This window comes from Trachurus trachurus (genome assembly GCF_905171665.1).
Source record: "Trachurus trachurus genome assembly, chromosome: 13".
In the NCBI taxonomy this organism is placed as follows: domain Eukaryota; kingdom Metazoa; phylum Chordata; class Actinopteri; order Carangiformes; family Carangidae; genus Trachurus; species Trachurus trachurus.
The window spans coordinates 27,030,568-27,052,271 of NC_139892.1; the positions used below are offsets into that span (position 1 = coordinate 27,030,568).

The 21,704-nt window shown below is 42.8% G+C and overlaps 1 protein-coding gene across 1 annotated transcript in view; it reads left to right on the forward strand.

Annotated features, from left to right (window-relative positions):
* Positions 1-8,253: 8,253 nt before the first annotated feature.
* The window catches only part of LOC310995775 (protocadherin-16-like), a gene marked incomplete at both ends in the record, with an annotated part of 74,557 nt that continues 61,106 nt past the window's right edge, over positions 8,254-21,704 (forward strand). The window contains one exon of the mRNA XM_083984898.1: positions 8,254-10,053. Within this exon, the coding sequence (XP_083841024.1) occupies positions 8,254-10,053 (1,800 nt within the window). The remainder of the gene's footprint in view (positions 10,054-21,704) is intronic.

Below are 21,704 nucleotides of genomic sequence, written 5' to 3' on the forward strand. Positions count from 1 at the left end.
TTAATAAAACACACAGTGACAGGCTACACAGATAGCGTGTCTGCATCATAACTAGAGATGATAATAGGAAACAGTCCAACATTTTATCAAAAGAAAGAAATGAAAATAAACAAAATGCTTTGTTTTCTTTACAACTGCCATACATCTTACACGGACATTTACCAGATACCTTTGATGACTGCATGGTTTTATCTCCTCACTTCATTCCAGGCAATCTGCAAACATAAGTCTGTGGACAACAAAATATTCAACTCTGCTTTATTTCTCTTCTCCATTGCACCATAAATCACAACTATCTTCATTCAGAAAGGCCCGAGACAAAACACAGTGTCATTGTGGGTTATGTCTCAGTTTTACCAGAACAAGTGGCACACGAGGGCCCATGCATTTGAAATGGTGATTATGAATGTAGTAATAAAGCTGTAGGCTATTCTCACTAAGAAAAAAGTAAAAGTAAAACATCATCGGATTTTGTGTTTTTGTGTTTGTGCGTCCATGTGAATATACAGTAGGCTTAGATGTGGACTGGTGGGTATTTTGTGTGCATGTCAGTGTGACTTTACCTCCTCTTCTCTGCTGTCACAGTGATAATGAGTAGCTGGCAGCACTGGAACTGGTGATATAGAAGTTCACAGTCAGAGTGGGAGACATAACTAGGTTGCTTGAAAAAGGTTTAGCCAGCAAAAATGTTGAAATGTAGTAGAGATCTGACTGACCAAACTGTTTTCCCCCAAAAGTTTTATTTTTCTTATCAGCACAAATCACATGTCTTTATTTAGTTACACTGATGCTGAGTCAGTTTTTAAATGATGTTTCTTAAATGATGATAACAGCAAAAATCAATACTAAAAAGAAAAAGAAATGAAAGCAAGATGATTAGTTGCACACATTCACTCCACTCATGTCAACCGATTCTTGACAACAAATAAGACTGTTGAGACGGCGGGGGCCCTTTGTTGTGCTCTTGTTTATACTCTAAATGCAAAGTGACAAGGGTTTAATAACTTTCAGAGCTTACTGTGATTGACAAGAGAGTGAAAGCAGGGTTATGGCTCCAGCACTATTAGAGATAAAAGCAGAGGTCTCTTGGGAGCTGACTGGAGATGAAGGCTACGCTTCTTTAAAGAGTCACGAGTTGTGAGAAAACGGGCATTGGCTCTTTTCTAGACTTCTAGGAAAACAGCCCTAGGAGAATTCTTGACTTCCAGCATCTGAAGGAAAACACTCTTGATGTATGATAGGCCTCTTTTTGTTGAGCTTGTTTGGTCAAGGTATAGCCTCGCTGCAGCACCTGAGAATCAGAAAGTACAAAGTGATGCTTTCAAATATATATTTAGAGAAACTAACACAGGCTAGCTAGAGTACACACATTTTAAAAGCTCACTGATAGCACAGATACACCCCTGTCTAAGATAACTTTTCATTGATGTCTTTCTGTGGCTGCTTCACCTATTCAAACGCCTGTTTGTCACTCAGAATAATATATCATCCTTGAACATAATAATGATGATACCTATTCAGTGAAGATTTCTCTATTGAACCTTGTACTGCCATAAGAGAAGAGTCACACTACTTGTTTCTAATATCCTGAAAGGGTCTATCCCTAGACAATGGCGAGCTGCACTGAAATTCACATTCAGTCTCATATCATATCACTGTATTATTTGGTACTGTAGTGTAATGTTAATACAAAAAGAACTTCGTATGCATGTTGTGTGGCCTATATACTGTGACTGCTTCCTATTTGAACCACTTGAGCTCCACCTCTCATGGTTTAAAAGCTCAGAAAATGAGTTGGCACACGTTCAGCCCAACTTTATAGCCATATCAAGACTTGTCAAACTTTCCCTCATTGCCAGAGCATTTGAACCTGTTCACAGCTCCGTGATAAATCAAGCGGACCGGCAGCGAGTAATGCTGCTGATTTACACTTCCATCTCGTATAGGATGGTGGCACCAAAGTTCAGCAATAACCTGGCCTGTCTCTCTCTCTCTGCAGTCGGCGTGGCTCTTTGTAGCAGCAGCAGCAGCAGCAGCAGCACCGGAGAAGAGAGGAGAGGAGCAGGAGGTTGCTCTCTGTCACGTGTTGAATAAATTAGATTTGGAGAAAGGAGGGAGGGAGGAGGGGGGCGTCCTCAGCGCGGCCCCACTGTTTGGTTTCACTCAGCGTGCTGCAGCAGTGTGTCTCCGACCAGACAGGCAGACAGTGGATGCCGATAAGTTGATAACATCCACTGGAGGAGGAGGACGACTGAAAAGTTTCTCACGGCGCAACTTTGCAGTTTGTACCCACTTTTAATCGCATGAGGGAAATCGGGAAGAACTACCGCAGGACCGTTTAGTAAAAGAAAGTTAAGTGTGTGCAGCGGGAGGGATCTCTTGGTCAGGGGAGCCCATGGTTTCTGAAGTGCTGAGATGGATGTAACTTTCACTTTGGGCTTTGTCTTCATAAGGAAACACTGAGGAGAGAGATTTTTTTTTCTTCAAACTGGGCTTGTCTTCTCTAACACAGAGCAAAGGAACAGATGAATGTGAGTATATCACACTGCATGACACACATCTCACTCCACCAGAAACCTGATGCCATGAAGTTGTCCATCACTGCAGTTTATCCATATCCACACTATTCCCTTTCATTCCTCTAACGTTTAACACACTTTACAACTCACTTGAAGTGGGAGGACACATGTAGCCCATGACTTAGTAGGATGTTTGCTTTTTTTCCCCTCTCCCCCTCCGGTTTCTTTTTGATTCATGCCCATACTTCAGTGTAACGGTAATGCACATAAAGGTTTCATATGTCCAGCCCATTCATTTGCAAACCCCGTTACAAAGTTGATTTGAAGATACAGTCCCGACAGAAAACTGCCTGCATACTTAATTCACACTGACACATTAGTTAGTTTCCAAGCCAAACACTGTCCAATGGGCTATCACCAAGTTAAAGGATGAGGAGCTCTCGCCTTTGTGTATTAAACATAACTCTGCAGTGTGAGCACCCCAGCCTGCTTGCGCGCGGACTTTGAGGATCAGCCAAATATTTGAAGTGCATGTCATGTCGCACTTTTTTTCTGAGCCCCCTCTGAGACATTCCTCTCAAATTGGTCAACCTATGGAGTTATTGTATTGTCCTCCGAGAGCTGCTGCTGCCGCCACCACCACCGCTGCCGCTGCTGCTGCGCCTCTCTGTCTCCCTCATACTCCCCACTTGAACACATACCAAATGATTAACCGCGTGTCACCACAGTTATTGTGTTGGCAGACTTGTGCTCATTGACCGTGAATAGGTGTTCCTTTCCCTCAATTAATAAATTAATTAAGTCCCCGCTGGGTCCCATCAGCGCGCACTTTAGTTGTGAATGTGATGGTTGCCATGGTGCAGCTGCGTAATTGTGCTGCCTTTTTTCCTTTTTTTTTTTTTTTTTGACTTTAGACACAACAAGGGCTGCAGGCTCCTCCTTTTCTTTTTCTTTTTCTTTTTTTCTCTCACCACCCATCATCAGTTCGAGGAGAAGTGCAGAGTCCTGCCTCTGGTGTAATAGGCTCTGTGCCACTTCCACAGTTGTTAAATTGAACTGTTGCTGCCACTTTGTGTATACTCAATACTTTGGCTATTATAGACATTAGGGGCAAATTGGCCATAATAGTAGCCTATAGCAGAGGCTTTTTAAAAGTTGTAGCCTAATAATTAGTGTTTCTTTTATTTATCCATCCATGTATGATCAACATCTATTAACCAATTTCTATACCTGATTAAAATGTTTTTGATAATTATCAGCTTCTCCGTTATTATTCTAATGCGTGACACTTAAGACTTTGGGTTGAGTGAAAATGATGAGAAAACAAACACAAAAGGCAGCATTGAGGGATAAAAACCAAAATTCGAACCTCCCTAGCTTTTATAAGAATCCAAAGATTATGTCATAAACCCTTGGTGCAGTGCATGAAGTAATCATTTCACTAGTCTTGTCTTTGTAGCCTGCATATGCTGTTGATGAAGCTAGTGCTCCAGACGCCTAAAAGGGAATGAAAAACACAAGATATGCCTCTCCCAGGGTGGCCACCCCAACACCACCCAGTACGTCTCTCTTTACATTTGGGGAAATTTGCTTGGCTGTATTGCTGTGGTTTGACTCATCTTCTTGTAGTGTCATCATCAGTAAAATAAGTCGTGTCTACATCAACCATAGGCTTTGAGTGTGTCATGCAAAAAGAAGGCTGTCAAATTTAGTATTCATTTTCACTTTCGTGACAGATGGTGTCAACTAAAATAAATCATCTGAATCAGTACTAGAGCAGGAAAGTTTTGAGGACACCATTGTTTAAAAAAACAACCCCTGTCCTGTGAACTATGTGAGGGTTTACATACGCTATGAACTTTGACCTTAAATGTAGTAATGTTGTCCAAACCCTCCTCGCAGTCCTGCTACTGTAACTCGATGCACATATGTTTTTAATGATGCAACCACTTGTGCTGCAAACGCAATATCAGATGGTGTCATCTTCAAAGACATGAGGTGTGTGTTTTTTTATCTGGAACATCTTACACAAACAGCTGGACTAACCCATGCTGTTCATGCTGTGGGAAAGAGATGATCCCTCTTGTGACAAACCCCCAGAAACCTTCAGCTCACCGTGAAAAAAGTAGTCTGTGTGTTTTCCCAATATCGTGTTTGTTATGGCCAAGGAGTGCATGTGTATCTGAGGCCTGTGATGGTTTTTCCTGGCCTTTTTAACATGCCTCGGGACCCAAGTTTCAAAGACTAATGTAGAGCACAGAAACGTGGCACTATTGAGAGGCAATAGTCTGGCAAACATTCAGAGCTTTTTAGTTTTTCTTTGTGCTAAGGCTGTCATCCTCACGTCCAGTCAATCTGCAGTTCTGTCTGTGGTTTCCATTATGGCTCCATTGAGCTCAAGGCAGCCTGGCATGTTCCTGAAACCACAGAAGTTTTCTTTGAGTTAACTGAAATCATGACTTGGAATTAGAAGCTCATTTTACGTAGTCTGTCACTGTAGCTGTCCCTCTTGGCCTGTTGGTGGTGAAAATGGTTTGGTTGTGTTAATTAAAATATGCAGCTGAAGTAGAGTGTCTGGGGTCAGGTTTGTGGATATGTACTGTATCTCTGGAGATCAGATACTCTGGTTAGATGAAGAAAGTACCACATTAAATTTGTTAGAGACAATATCAAATATCATGCATGGTTGATATTAACTAAAGATAAGTGATAGTTATTCAATATCCCAAGATAAGTGTTCTCAGATGAAATTATATGAGTTGGCATGTCCACTGTATTAGTTATGATGTTTAACAGTTTCTTTTACTCCTATTTTATACAAAGCTTGGCATTAGTCTATGTGATGTGGGTATTGGCTCATAGAGGGAGGCAGCACTGTTTGTTCAGATGCATTGTCTATTGTAGGTCTTTCCAAACCAAAGGCCTGCCTGGCATGATAGTTACACAAAAAAGACAAATATTACTTCACAGAAAAATGAAAAGTGAAAAATAAATAAGCAAATGTATTTTCAGCTGTCATGAAAAGTGGATATGACACATTTTTGCCAAACACGATCTAGACCACAGTGGAGAGGTGGGAAATGTGCCACTGATGGTCCCAGCATGCACTGTTGCAATGGACTTTTATGCAGATTCCAGTCATGCTAGAAAAGTAGCCAGAGTTATATGCAATGCATTCAAACAGAGGTTTCTATTCTGCATATAAATCCTAGAAACCTTGGATTTGGTCGGTCGACTTGGTTTAGAGGATTCAAAAGAAACTGGGTCAATGCCATACTGCTTACAAAGGGGTGCACGTGATGTGTTCTACGCACATGTGTAGGTTTTTGTGTGTAGAGTAACAACAATCATGCTTTTATGACGCATAACTAAATATTTTAGTGTTGTGGCCGAAGGTACATGAGGGTTAATCCTCCAGCAGTTACATCATCTTAACAAAACTCTTCACCAGTGTTTAACTACCAGTGGGAGGGACTCACCATGATCTAGGACAATGATGCAAGGAAAACATCTGAATCCAAGCCACAATGGGATTGGCTTACTAAATACAACAGCTTTCAACCATCAGCAGCTATTCTGAACTGTTTTTTCCGGATTGCTTTCCCTGAAGTCCTACTCACGAATAGGTTGTTGCCTTTTTTTATCTCAGCTGCTAACTGGCTTTTAACTTCCAGACACTCTCAATGATAGGTGTCGGGGTAGATGGCAGTGTTTTCTGTCAGTTTGGTGAGCATCTTGCTTTTTATATGCAGAAATGTATTTTAAACTTCATGCTGAATCTTTTTTAACCCGTATGTCCTTTGCAACCTGGTATTGTGCAATTAGCCTACCCGCGTGTGTCTGCTTTATCCATTAAGCTGCACAGCTCTGCAGAGGTCCTCCGCTGTAGCTCAACCAGAGAATGCATTATTTCAGTTGTGGCATTTGGACAAAGATTCTGGCCTTGAAAGTTATTCTTTGTGCTTTGGAGTAAGCTTTGTAAAAGTGCATCCCCAGTGTTGCAGTAAAGTAAATCAATACTGCGACTTTAAAGTTAAAGTGCTGTCAAATTTTTCAGGGTCTTGTGGATATGCTTATGTTTTAGTAAAGTGCAGCACGCACAAAGCAAACCAACATATGGTGTGCAAGAGTAAATTTGTAGTGCTTGTTTTTATGGTTCTGTCATTTGCAATTATTATGGTCTCTGTGGAAGTAATATGACTTAGGAATGAAAGCAGAAAATTGATCCAGCGTTCATTTTTATTCTTAACAGTTAAATAATGAACTAGGACTGAACTAGTAGTGCAGAAAATGTGGTAAAAGCACAGGTTTATATGTCATAATTCAACACGAGTAATGTTCCAAGGTTTCTCACTACTCTCACTAAGTTGAATTCAAACCAGTTTGAAGTTAAAGTTAATACGTTTGGTGTTGTGGACTCTGAATCATGGCAGACTGAAATTAGCCTTGGAATCTTGTGTGCATATGGCCAAGTTCCAGCAGACCTCAATTACAATGCTGCAGAGCCAGAAAAGGGGAGAGAGGTAGACTGCATGGAGCCCTTCAACTCTGCTGTACAATTCTGTCACTCAAACACACTGTCACCACCGTGGCTGAGACACATCGCCACACTGCATTCAGGGGCACATAGGAGGTATTTAGCACACACGCACACATACTCGCACACAAATACACAGATGTTCTGTGAGTGTTTCCGTCCATGTATCAGTTAAACCACTGGGGGGAGCATTAGAGAGCTTTCACTAGAAACCCAAGTCCCCTAAATTTAATACAGTATAATGTGTGCTTCTGAATATATTTCCTCCAAATTAAAGCTAAATTTACTCTGCAAACAAGTCGGAGAGGTTATGAATAACATTAATTCCGACAGAACCACAGACAATTGGAAGCTGTTCTTTTTATTTAATGAAAACGACACAATAATTTTATGTGTGCCAGACACTTGGTGGTTTTGGATTATTCTGCAGATGGTGACAGTCTTGTTGAACAAGTTCCACATTGCTCCACAGTGTCTCTCACTTTCAATTACACATCCTCTGCAGTGGTATGGGTCTATTGCCAGAGTGTGCCCATTGTTTATTCAAGGAATTCTAACACCCTCGCTGCTTTTTAATATCAATATTTGGATATTCTTTCTTCTTGATTTAACACCCATAGTCTTAATTCTCACAAGTATTGAAAGACAGATATGTTTTCTTGGGGGGAGTTAAATGTTTAAAATGGTTCTTGGGGCAGTTTCTGACAACTGCTCATTCCCTGACAGCTAGATGTGGTGGCACACGTAAATATTAAATCCAGGACCTCACCTCCTAGACTTACATGAGAGGGTGAGCAGCCTGGCAAAAATGATTCCTGCACCTTTTTAATTGGAGTTGAATAGCGAGAGCCAAAGACTCCCTGTCTGAGCTAGTATGCTCCAGCCTGTGGTTTTGATGTTTCTTTAGCAAAGGAGAGCTTTCTGGTATGTAGGAGGAACAAGGTGTTGACTTATTATGTGAACTAAGAAGTGTAGGAAAATGTTATATGCAGAGCCTATTGTATGTGCTGTGGTTGGAAACAGAGCCCATAAAACATATGGGAAAGTGTTTAAGGCATATATTTGTTTTTCTTAAACTAACTTTGTATTTCGACACAGAAATAATACACCTTCTCTTAGTTTCTGCTGTTGTCAGGTTTTGACATTGCTCAGCTTTTCCCCTTTGTGTGTCTCCAGGTTTAAAAAGAAACAGCCAAAATGAAGACAGCTGGCAAGGGTTTTGGGAAATCTATAATGGACCCTTTGCATCGTGAGGGTTGGTGGAGTAAAAGAATAATGCTAATGGTGTACGTGGCCTTGGAGCTTCTGACAGTCCACTCACCCACGGTCCTGGGGACGCTTGAGCTACAGCTGGATGAGGAACAACCAGCAGGAACCATTGTTGGTGACATCAGTGCCGGACTTCCTCCTGGCATCACGGCATCCCTGTACTTCATCTCAGACCATGAAGGAACAGGCGTCGGCAATGATTTGGACATTGATGAGAGCACGGGCATTATTAAAACTGCCAAGATTCTTGACAGGGAACTGCGGGATAGATACAACTTCATTGCAGTCACCATGACAGGTGTAACCGTGGAGGTCACCATTAAGGTGAATGACATAAATGACCATGCCCCAACGTTCCCACGAAAACGGGTAACTTTTAAAATCCCTGAGCAGACTGCCATTGGGACCAGGTTTTCTCTTGAACCAGCTGTGGACGCTGATCAAGGCCAGTTTGCGACGCAGGGCTACCTTATCAAAGACGGAAACGTCGGCCAGGCCTTCACCTTGGAGACCAGGAAGGGAAGCAGTGATGTTCTCTATCTGGACTTGGTGGTCAATGCCATTCTAGATCGAGAGAAGAGATCCACCTTCACTTTATCTTTGGAGGCCTTTGATGGTGGTTCTCCTAAAAGGACTGATCAGATGACATTAGATATTACTGTGCAAGACATTAATGACAACGCTCCTGTTTTCAACCAGAGCCGCTACCATGCCATCATTTCTGAGAACCTCCAACCGGGAACCAACATCCTGCAGGTGTTTGCCACAGATGCTGATGAAGGGGACAACGGGATGGTGCTATATGAAATCAACAGGAGACAAAGTGACCCAGACCGCTATTTTGTCATTGACTCCCGAAACGGCGTCATCACACTCAACAAGCCACTTGATTTTGAGATGAGAAGAGTCCACGAGCTGGTGGTCCAGGCTCAAGACAACGCAACTCAGCCAGAGGTTACTAATGCATTTGTCACCATCCACGTCAGAGACTACAATGACAACCAGCCCACTATGACCATCATCTTCCTTAGTGAGGATGGATCTCCCAGGATCTCAGAGGGTGCACAACCGGGCCAGTATGTAGCCAGGATCTCGGTCACTGACCCAGACTATGGAGAGTATGCTAATGTCAATGTGTCACTAGAGGGAGGAGATGGAAAGTTTGCCCTGACCACTAAGGATAGTATCATCTATCTGATCTGTGTGGACCAGATTCTGGACCGGGAGGAGAGAGACACCTATGAGCTGAGGGTGATGGCAACAGACTCAGGCACTCCCCCTCTCAGGGCCGAGTCCTCCTTCATCATCCAGGTGACTGATGTCAATGACAACCCTCCTCTGTTTGACCAGCCAGTGTACAGACAGGTCATCCCTGAGGTGGTGTTTCCAGGGAGTTTTGTGTTACAGGTGACGGCTAGAGACAAAGACCAAGGGCCCAATGGGGACATAAACTACAGCATCCTGCAAGGCCAAGGCCCCCAGTCCAACTGGTTCAATATAGACTCCATTACAGGGATTATCACCACTCTGTCCCAGCTGGATTATGAAAAGAACCCCAATCCCAGTATAACTGTGGTAGCTAGAGATGGAGGGAAACCCCCCCTGTCCTCCACTGCTGTGGTAAACATCGTACTTCAGGATATAAATGACAATGAACCTGTTTTCGAGAAGAAAATCTATAATGTCTCCATTAAAGAGAACACAGCTCCAGGAACCTGCATTCTTGAGGTAGGACACTTCTTTTGTACATTTATTTAATTAACAGTTTGTGATGTGAATTGATTGATTTTTGTAAACACACTCCCACACTCCAGTGCTGAGATCATGTAAAAGTCTGAACTCAAGTTGGGTGCAATTACAAAAAACATAACAAATGGAAATTTATTAGACAAATAGGAAAGGAATTTGTCGACTTCGCTGATTTCCTTTGTCTATGAAGAGTTCTTTTTTAATGGTAAAGTTATTTGAATTGGACTGCCTCAGAGAGGATTTACCTGTGGTTGTAGGCCAAGATGATCTCCTCTTTGGCTGTCCTCCCCTTCACCTCTCAAAAGGTTTCCAGGGTAACAGAGGCAGTGTAAGTCCTCTGTCAGCCAAGGCACAAAGGGGTTTTTCACATATTCAGAGGCAGAGACAAATTCAAGGCTTTATCCCAAGAAATAGATGTCACTTCACTCTGAAAAGGCACCTTAATTAGGCTAGTTGAGCGTGAGAAAAAATGGCTATAGATGACATGATGAATTAAAGTTCAGACAAATTACAGCACCCCCGGTGACCGCAGTCTTTTCTCATTAAAACATATTGTTTTCTCAAGTCGTTTTAGCAATCTTATTAAAAAGACAACACTTTCAAAGGCTAGCTCTTTTTGCAAGTGTAGAGGTCCATACAAATCTATTCCTCAAGTGCCTGCATTAGTGTTGCATGGATCAAGGAGCTGGATACAAAGTGCAGTCCAAACAGAGGGCCCAGCAGACGGGATCTTGGCCCAGGGTTTGGCCTCGGGAGAGGGAGGAGTGGAGGGAGACGAAAGCCTTACCGCGACTCCTGGCTTGAATGCAGAAATAGAAGCTACGAGGGCTTCTTGTGGGAGGTCTCCTAATTATAAATCTTAGGGACCACAAGGATAAAGAGAAATGGGAATGTATTGAAATTGATTATGGAATGTGGAAAGTAAACCATAGAATAATTTAAAAAAATGTATGTTTTGGAAAAACTGTAGAACTCTACAATCACTCTTTCCAATGGGGGTTGAAGTTCGTGTTCTGTGAAAATATCTGAAGAGTCTGATTTTGTTTTCTTTCAAGCTGGAGATGGTCAGACTTTAGTCTTCCCTCTGCACCGCCTCCAAAAAACATTACTACCTGCTTTCAAACAACTCTCGGAGTATGACATGCTTGATCAGTGGTCTCACAAGGTCCAAGTATGAAGTAGTTTTTCAAAGCCACTGCTCTCTGGTCTCTCTTGGGCCTGTCTGGATGCTGCAGACGTGTGTTTGGCGGACCATGTGAGAACAGACTGCTCTTACTCAGGGTGCCAGCTCTACATCCAAACATCTCAGCAAGACATCTGATGACTACCTTTTTTCTCTCTGTAGATGAAATTCCCAATGTCCCCTTTTCCATACACAATGCTGCCCAAAAACCATTACAATATGAGTATTGTGTTCATTAATTCAAACATTTGAAGTGGCTCTTTTTATTTTCTTCCCCCTACTCCGCAGGTCACCAGCACAGCAGTTCATGATTATTCTAATGCGGTCTGGCTCCATAGTGCTGTCCCTATGAAATTTTGTCACTTTCCGCTAAACATCATCTGGTTTATGCGTGATGTTATAATTGGATGCGGGGGGGAGAAAAATATGACTAAAAATGAGGACTTAAGCATATTAACACCAATCAGTCTTGTAATTCAATATTTAAGATCTACTGCAAAGAAAATAGGTCATCCTTGAGAGGGGAAACCAAATACAACATGAAACACAACATTTTAAGAACCATGAGCTGCATTGTGGTATGTGTTTCATGAGCCATCACTAATTCCATTCTTCATTATTAATTTTTTTAAAGTGTGTCCAATTTTACAAGTGCTCGGGATTATAAAGAGGTCACATATCTCTCATACTATTTCATTTTACAGTGGCAAGCATGCATTCACTCTCAAGGTAATGTTACATTGTATTCTGCCAGTGTAGGTTTTATTATAAATGTAGGATGTTTCTCTTAGAAAAATAGAAAAAAAATCATTATTTGAAGGTCATTTAATTTGGCCATTAAGCATAGCGGTTTCTGATTCCTGACATAGAGGAAGAGGAGTAATATAAGATGTCATTAGGCATAATGAGGCACATCATACAGCCTTAACGTATCCAAATTCAGTAAAGCAAAGCCCGGCTGTCTCGGCTTTGAGACTTATGTGTTATTTCACTTACGAAATAATGAAGCTTTTCAGTTAGTTGTGTCAGAATTTTGCATTGGGGAATAATTTACACCTCATATGCTTGTGGTTTTTGGTTGGTTTGGAGTGTGTCTCTGGTAAGAATTGTCCCTCTGTCTGTGTTTGGGGGGGGGGGGGGGTCGTTCTGGCTCCAGTAGAAAGGCGAGAGGGGGTCTCCAGGCAGCTGAGGGGGAAATGAGCCCTGACAAGCGCTGGCATGAGTGGCGGAGGTGACATGAGCAGGGGGGCTTCCTTGTCTGTCTGTTGGTCTGTCCCGCTCCAAATTCTTATCTGATTTCACTTCATTTCTCATTAGCCGGGTGTGAGGATAGGCCAGACCTAATTTTCAACCCCCCACCTCCCCACTGTTCATAACAGAATGGACTGCTTGTCATCGCTGCAGCACCTTTAGCAACATGAGAACACAGATTGCTGCGAGTGAAGGAGCAAACATGTTGTCTTTCTTGAAGCTGTAACTCTGTCTACTTTACCACACAAAGTGCTTCCTGTTTCAGTGAAGTGTCTGCAACATTTTTGACTAATTAAAAAAACACCGCCAACAGTGTGTAAAATTGTCATGCTTTGGCTGATGTGTGCAACAATGCTCTGAGTCTGCTACTTATAGTTTAGATAACTGCAGACAACCGCACATGCAGTCTTTGCAAGTGGCCTAACATACAGCACCACCCAAATACATTCATTATTTCAGTGAAATCTTTAAAGGCAGCCTAGTTGAAAGAGGTACCTCAGTAAAGTGGCACTTCTCTATTCCTGTCAACATAAAAGCAGCCGCTCTGTAGGGAAGAAAGAATACTCATAATTGCCCTGGAGAGAGAGTATGAATGATTGAAAGAATGTGTTTCTTTCACACTGGTGCCTCACAGATTCAACGCTCTTTTTCTACTAAAGTGACCACCCACTGGTTACCACAAAGCAGGTACTGATGCCATTACCCTGTCACATTTTGTCCTTCACCCCATGTTGCTGATTAAAAGCTGTGGCTACAACAGTAGTGTGATATAATAACTTTTATGAGCCAGAAATGTTTGGTCTAGTACATTCAGGGGCAAGATGTGGAAGTCTGCATTATGAAACTTTATCTTATTTTGACATTATAACCTAGCCTGACAAGCCAGATTATATCATTAAAATGTATAGTCTGGCAACGACCGGTAGACCTCGGCTCAATCCAGGGGGCGGGATGAAGGCTGTCTTTCAAACTGCCTCTGCACGCAATAGGGTAGCGCTACGACCAATCAGAGCAAAGAGCAGGATGATGTTAGCCTGACAAGCCAATTAAAATGTATGTCGTCATCACGTTAAGCCCGCCCAACGACTCTCTAAACAGATAGAGCGCTGTGATTGGTGAACACAAACGGTGTTCGAGACTCAAGAAGTTCCTATGGCTCGTTTCTAGACCCACCTACAGAGCAAATATATTTGCTGCCGCTAGGGTGCGTCTAGATTTCTAGGCTAATTATAACCATTTTGTGTTTGTTGTTGAAGTTAGTTTGTATAATGTTTTGTATCTCTCTGCTCCTCCACAGAAAAGGTCTTCTCTCAATGCTTTAGTTTCTCTTAGATTTCTACCTTATTTTCTCAGCAATTTCTACATTAGTGCTTAGAAATTGCTCAATTTGACTTTCCCAATCTGACCGTCTGCAAAACAGCCAGGTAAAATGCAGTGATTTAGAGACTGAGAGGGACACCTGACTGCTCAATCACACTCGCCTTGCCACTTTGTCTCTCAGTAATGGACTTTGCTAACTTCTCAAGCAGCCATTCCAGGGGATCAAGGATTTTTCTCTTTTTGCAAATAAGTGAGACTAACTATGGAACTGAATGAAATTGGCAGTTTCAGATTGGTATTTCTGTACAAAAGCCGTGTAATCAATTCTTACCAGACATTTTTCTGGGGATGGTTTGTGTCAAACGGAATGCTCACTTGTCTGTTTTAATACATGACCGGCCTGTCTCCCCGTGAGATTGGTTTAGCTTGAGGCAAGCTGACTCTGCTCTTGGTCTGTTTCTTTTTCCTCCTGCTAACTACCAAGCTTCGCTGTGGCTCTGCGGTATAACAGTATTTTCAGGGAATGGTAAAATTGCAGGAAACTGGATGTGCTACTTAATGTGTTCGCAAATGTAATACTTCCTTGAACACTTACTCCTGCGCCTAGCAGGGGCACTGAAGCGAAGATAAACACTGATGTACATCTGGATAGAGTGTGGGTGTTCAGGTCAAAGTTACTGGGCTTGAGACAGCTGAGCGCATTTTATTGTGCTCAGACGTCCATCAGTAAATCCACTGCCTCCCTCTTTCCTGCAGCACAGGGAGAGGAGGAGAAAGTTGTGGTGACAATTTTAATGTTATATGGTTGAAAACAGAAGCTTGGAGGAAATGGTGCTCATTAGGGGAAACCAAAGCTGTGAGCATTTGAACACCAATCTGTGAAACAAAATTACATTCACGGACTTCAAGCTGTATTTGTTCTTGCCCTGCAACCAAAAGTCTACTCCATTGTTGAGTCATGTTGTGATAATTATTTTGGTAAGTTTCTTTCTGCCTTTAATTGATACTGTAGTAGAGAGAGACAGGAAATGGGGAGGCAGAGAGGGGGGAATGCCATGCAGCAAAGGGCTGTCCGAGTCGGGATTCCATACGGGGGGCGGCTACAGCGAGGACTATAGACTCTGCAGCCTGCTGTACCCACTGAGCTAAACAATTCCCCATTTCTGTTAAGTGTTGAGTTGAACTATTTGAAATTTCAGATCATCCAAAGTTACATCTCCATATTACTGTGTCCAACAAATTCAAAACATGTTTAATTCAAAATAGTAGAAATGAGAAAAGGATTTGGAAAGCTGAAACATATGAACCTTTGGTATTTTTGCCTGATAGATGACTTAGATTTGCTCGTCTGAATTGGATGTGTGGGTTATTATTTCAGCAGCATCAGTATGTCATATTCAATAGCTGAATGAATGTTGATAATTCATTTTGGTTTAGCCAACACACAGCTAACACAGTATGTATCTTTTAACATGTGCTCAAAAAAATTTAGCAAAACATGCAATAATACTTTGTTGATTGCTGTCTTTTGCGTGAGTGCTGAGTGGTAAAGCAAGCAGCGTTTACAGGACTTCAGGGAGACTTCAGAGAGGTCAGTGCAGGCTGGGATGCAGTCACGCGGAGTGTTGGCTGTGAAGCAAAAGTTGTGAGAGATAAAAGCCTGCTGGAAGGGTTTCCTGCCCACATCTGGCAAAGAGGGAAGATGGGCTTATATTGCTCTCTCGCGGGACAAGAAATTTCATGAATACAGTCTGTCTGCCTGGCTGTCTGCTGCAGGTGAGGCAGGCGTCTCATCACTGCTCCCAAGTTTTAGTGAAAGAGTGAGAGTGTAGTGGAGGGAGAGAGAGAGAGAGAGAGAGAGAGAGAGAGAGAGAGAGAGAGAGAGAGAGAGAGAGAGAGAGAGAGAGAGAGAGAGAGAGAGAGAGAGAGAGAGAGAGAGAGAAAGAAAACATTTGGGTCTCCAGTGGGAGCGTTTGCCTGTGGCAGCTGTGACACGGCTCCGACTCAGCAGCTGGATCCAGCTGTTGATCCCTCCTCTGACTCTGTGGGGATGGGTTCTCTCTCTTGCTCTTCCTGTGTCTTTATCTCTGTTTGTCTCTCTTTACCCTTACTCCTTGTCCACCCAGACTCCTTATCTCTTCCCAGTTCCCTTTCCCACACTGCTGTGTCCCCCATGTGATCCAATTACACCTCCTCACTTCCCCGTTTCCCTCTGGAGTGGTGACATGTGCATCGGAGCAGGTGAGAGCAGCACATCTGCCTGCCTGGGGATGCTCCGGCCTCCCTGGAGCGGTACGAACACACTTCCTTGTGGGTCCCAGTCAGACCAGGCCTCGGCTTATCCAATTTGATGATGCAAGAAATACATGGGTTTAAATTACGAACAGAGTGAAGTCAGACTGCAGGTGTCGGTCTTCCGGCTCAAGAGGAGCACTTTTTTTTTTTTTTTTTTTTTTTGGCTTTTTTTTTTGTTTTTTTTTTTTTTTTTTTTTTTGATAGTGATGACAGTAGAGATAGACAGGAAAATGGGGAGGCAGAGAGAGGGGGAACGACACGCAGGAAAGGTCTGCCCGACGCGGGACTCGAACCGGGGACGCCTGCGGCGAGGACTGTAGCCTCTACATGGGACGGCCGCTCTACCCACTGCGCCACGCACCGCCCCAGGAGCACTTTTGCATGACCTTCTTAAATAGAGACAAATATCCACTTTGCCTATCTGCTCCTTTGAGACGACTGAATATGAGATGGGGGGGATAGACGGAGAGGCTCGCTGTGACGAGGGCTGCCAGGCCTTCTGTTCTCACAGCCCGTGGTCCCCCTGCACATGTGCAAGGCAGTTGGCGCTGCTAGACAAGCTGGGCATCAGGAAGCATCATCTGCTCGTGATATTCACTCTGTTCCAAAGCAAATCTGTGCTTAATCATCCATCCAGTCCCCTGCTGTCCATCAGAAGCCACCAGACTGGAAAGCAGACGCTGAGTGACAGCTTGCCAGGTAACAAAGATCGCTAATCAGGAAAAGTAGATCCCAAACAGTAACAGTAACAGATCTTTTTTTTTTTTGCTCAGATGATTAGGCACAGGTATTGTAATGGTAGATAGTCAGTTGCCACCATGTTTTATTTTACATTCATCACAAAACGTGCCTCTTCCTAGAAAAACCTGTGCTATATATACACAACCCTAGAATATCTTAACCACTGAGCAAATCGTCTCCATATCCAGAACTTCACTGTTACAAGGAATGCATGGCTTTCGTCCGCCAGCAACCTCAGCCCCCTTTTTTCTGCTTCGGTCCTGCTGCTGCTACGTTGGCTGCCAGTTGAAATAACGATCGAGAAGAATGTTACTGAACCCAACAAGCACATGGAAACAGTGGTGCATTCAGTTGCCGGGCATGTGGTCAGATAAACCTATTTCTGCTCTCAACACAATCAATGTCGGTTTACTAGCCGCTCTGATTAGGGCTGTGAAGGTAGCTGAGCACGGGGATTAGTCAGCACCTCATCTTCATGTGAGAAAGAGGTGATAGGAGGCTGTGTTTCAGGAAAGAGGTGGTAAAACAGATATGCACAATACAAACAAGGCCAGGGGTAAAGACTTTTAAAGCCAAGGCTATCTCTCTGTGTGGTCAGGAAAATGTGAGACCTACACTGTGGCTGTGAGAGCAGGATGTTTTGCAGATGCTTGTTAACCGTAATGATGCTATGAACACTCTCAGCTCCTGTACTACTGGGTATTGAAACTCAGTACATTTTTGGTGATGACTAAAATGTAATCAGGCACCTCGTATGAATAATGCCTTCTGAGATTTGTTTTACCCCACGTTGTTGTTCTTTGATCAGCTGGCTTTTACATTGAAATAATTATTTTGGCAATTTTAGCATGTGTTTTATTTAGCCAAAGTATGTCTGCTTGTTTTAACACAATATTATTTCATTCCTCTAAGAAGTTATTTTCTTACACAAAAATGGGGCAGTCCTGAAAAAGCTGTTTAATTCCTTGAAGATGTCAGGGGAAAAAAATGTTATTTTGTCATTGGTACTGATGTTTGTATATAATACCTATTCAAAAGATACCCAGTCTTAATTGCATTATAATAAGTTAGAGTGGGAGATTAATGAATTAGCTGATACACAGAAAATTTCGTAAAAGCAATTTTAATCATTGATTAATGAGGGCCATTTATCAAGGAAAAAGATGCCAAACATGTTCTGGTACTCGTTCCTAGTTCAATTCTAGTGAGCAAGTAACTTTTTCAACTCCTGTACACAGAGAAACCAATAGTAAGAGTGAAAGAGTAACAAACCATATGCAGAATGAGGTTTGTGGGGAGAGACGATCCACTTTTACATAGTGGTTAGCCAACGTTGTCTGTCTTGGCTTCAGACAGAGAGGCACCCAGGCCTGCTCCGACCAGACTCCCAGTCTGTGTGTACTGATGCTCCACGGTGGTCCACCCTCACACTGTTGGTTGCGTATCTTGAAGCCTTTGCCACATCTGCAAGAAACGCCCCTTGTGTCATAAAGGAGGACATCTGTTATGGCTTATCTATTCTAAGGTAATGCATCTACACTGCAGATTACTTATAATGAGGAGGCATCGTCTTGGCTTAACACAGACGTCCTCTGAGTGCTGGGAGGTGATTTAAAGATTTAGCGGGGGAACTAATTACCACAGGGCTATGTACCTCATCAATAAGGCTAATTTGGTCTGGTACTGCAGAGTTTATGTTGAGAGTGGTGTGCTGCTTCTTTTAACCAGCGTGTTGAAAGGCCAAATCTTTGTTTAGATTGTTGTGTGTAGTGGTGCTGTGAGGAGCCGGGAGGCAGTATAAGAAGCAGTGGGACTCTCTGCTGTAATTAGGCAGCGCTGGTATGCAGGAGTGCAGGACTCGAGATGTGTGATGTGGTATCAGAGCAGGCGAACAAAAAGCCAGGGGCTGGGGTGTGCGTGTCTTGGTGTAGACGGGGTTTTAGGGTGGAAGAAATTCTCTAATCAGTGCCCTGGGTTCCTCCCTGATTGCCTCACAAATGCATCTTGTGGGATCCAAAGTATCAACACAGGATTCTCGGGAGCAGAGAAATTTATGGGGCAGATATTATTTTGGCGGCTCATGGACAAACTAAAATGATGCACATCAGCGCTCTACACCACCTTTCCATTAGAGCGTAGGTTTTAAGCTTTACACGCAGCCAGTCTGATCCAATCGGGCAGAACCATATTGAGTTGCAGCACCTTGGAATGTGAACTTAAAAAAAAAAAAACGAAAATACTGACCTTACATTTCTGCGTTTTTTTTTTACTTTGAATGGCCTGTGCTCAATGTACAGAGGCCCTCTTTCAGGCTGTCAGGAGAAGCTGATCACACTCAGAGGGTGTATGAAAAAGTACTTTGTGGTCAAGTGCCCAGAAAAAGTGCGCAATCTTTGCATTGTCCTATGTAAAGTCGTCTCACCACTCAAATCGATGCAGACAAGGAGCCGGTCAGCGCAGTAGCCGACATAATGGAGAAACAAGTTGTTGATGCTTTCAACAAGCCAATGCATCATTGCCAGGGCTGTAAGCATCCAGACATCTGGTTTCAGAAGCCGTCTCCAGTCAAACCTGGCTGTGTCTTTATAGAGGATCTCTGGAAATGATGCATAATATATTTCATCAGATCCCTGAACTACAAAAGCCTCAAATCCCAGTTGAGTTTCTGTCATGTGCTACAGAATACTGTATCATCTCCTCTTTGAACATCCGCTGCACTGGATCCATCTGTCCTTCTTTACAACCAAGTGACCTTTTGAATCACCTGTTCTCTCAGTGCTGCTCTGGTTACACAACGCTTTTAGAGGTTTACCTTTCACGTCATAGCTGTGTGGCTTGAGTACAACCGTACTCTCATATGGTGTGGGCGGTTAATCTCGGTGAGCAGGACTGTGGAAGTCCACAGATGTGACTGATCTTGCTTTGCAGACCTGTGCAGATCTTTGGTTTGGTGCCTGGAGAGAACTAAAGAGTCACCTGCTGCCAATTTTTACTATCAACAACTTGTTGCTTACAGGACCTGATTAGCTCCGATAGCGGATACAGTGATTAATGTAGCAATTTACCTTTTGTATGTGAAGTCACGGCATACTGGAATAACACTGGCCCATTCAAAGATCTGCCTTGGACTGGACAGTTTGTCTTTTAACTCCTAGTAATTCAGAAGTAGTTAAAACGCAGCTGCTTGATTGTTATGTTTCCTTCTTGTGTCCCATTCACAGCTTTCTTGCACAACTACCATCTTCCATTGCTGCAGAGCAAGTTTTATTCAGGGCATTTAGTCAATAGAGGAAGTTAAAGTGAAGCACTGTGACATTTTCCCCACATGAACTGTCAATGTCGATCACAAGCCAACAAGTCTTAATGTCTTGAGGATCATCATTGAGTCAGCCAGTGAATAGAATACAGGACGCAGGCAATTTCATCATCACTAGTAAAACAAAAGCTTTGATGAAATATAAATCCTGTTTTGAACCCAGGGGAAGCCATTCACTGGTTTTAAAGTTGATTTTGACAACATCTGAGAGGTCTCCTGAGTTATATACAGTAAATGTGTGGTCTCCAAAGCAAACAGAATGATTGATAAGACAGTTTGGATGTTGAGTCTCTTGCTTGTTCTGCATGATAAATAATACCCTCACGTAGAGTGGCTCATTTCATGGTCACGATTAGATGTAAAAGTTGCCGCGGCACGTGCAGGATTTTCAAATTGTACATTATGATTCCAGCGCATCCCCAAAATGTAATCCTTAGTGCTGTGAGCATCCTGTAATGTTTAGAGGGGTTATCTCCGCTGCATTAGAACTGTCACTCATCTGTGAGGCCAAATGGAATCAAAATATAACTTTAAACATCCAAACTCTACTGACATGCAAGCACAGAGCATTTCATTTCTTCCACTATGTGTAATTTGAGTGTTTAGGATTCAGTTCTGGAGGTTTAATGCAGTGTCACAATGCCAGTGGTTTGGCAGCTACCTGTTTTAGAGAGCAGTCATGTACTGAGTATGACATGACTGTGCTGGAATGATGAGAAAATAATCAGCCTTTTTTTTCTGGCTTTAAATCTCAGCCACTTTCACTCAGTGCTCTTCCCCTGTCACCATTCCTGTCATCGCAGCTACAGCGCCATTTTTTATTCATGGGCCTTCCTTTACAGGCTTTTTTTATTTTTACCTCAAGCATACTAATTCTACAATCTAATAGGCATAGCGGTATCCATGCAGTTTCTATTCTCTTATTACCACAGAGTGATCCTTATAAAATGAACTGCATGGAAGTCTTCTGCTCACAAAAACCTTCCCTAACAAGAGCAAACTTACGCCCCTTAAGAGAGCACATTTCAGACAGTAGAGCGAGTTGAAGATTTCTGCAGGTTCAATTGATTCTGCTTGCATATTTCTGAAAGAAGGGCTTTCTTTTGGAGGCTCCTCTGAGCCCCTCTCCCTCCCGCAGTTCTGTAAATGACTTGTAAACAGGCTGTTTAAGTGTGAAGTCACCCTATGCCCTGCTGCTTCCGCTCTTTATTCATCATGCTAACTCGCATACACATAGAAGTATGGTGAATGTTTTTGCTGAATAGCTGGGGGAAGGGCACCATGGCTGTTGTGGGACTTGAAGACACGCTCTGCAGAAAGTTATTTCTGCAGAAAGGAGGAACAGAGAGAGACACTTTTTAGCCTGTCCTGCAGCTATTCATTACACACGAAGTTAGATTCTTGAGATTCCGAAATTGACCAAAAGACCTGTGTGCAAAAGAAATGGAAAGATGCTGAATGGAAATTGGAGATGGAAAAAGGGACAGGAAAAGTAATATGACCTGTACTTTTTTGAGGAGGCTA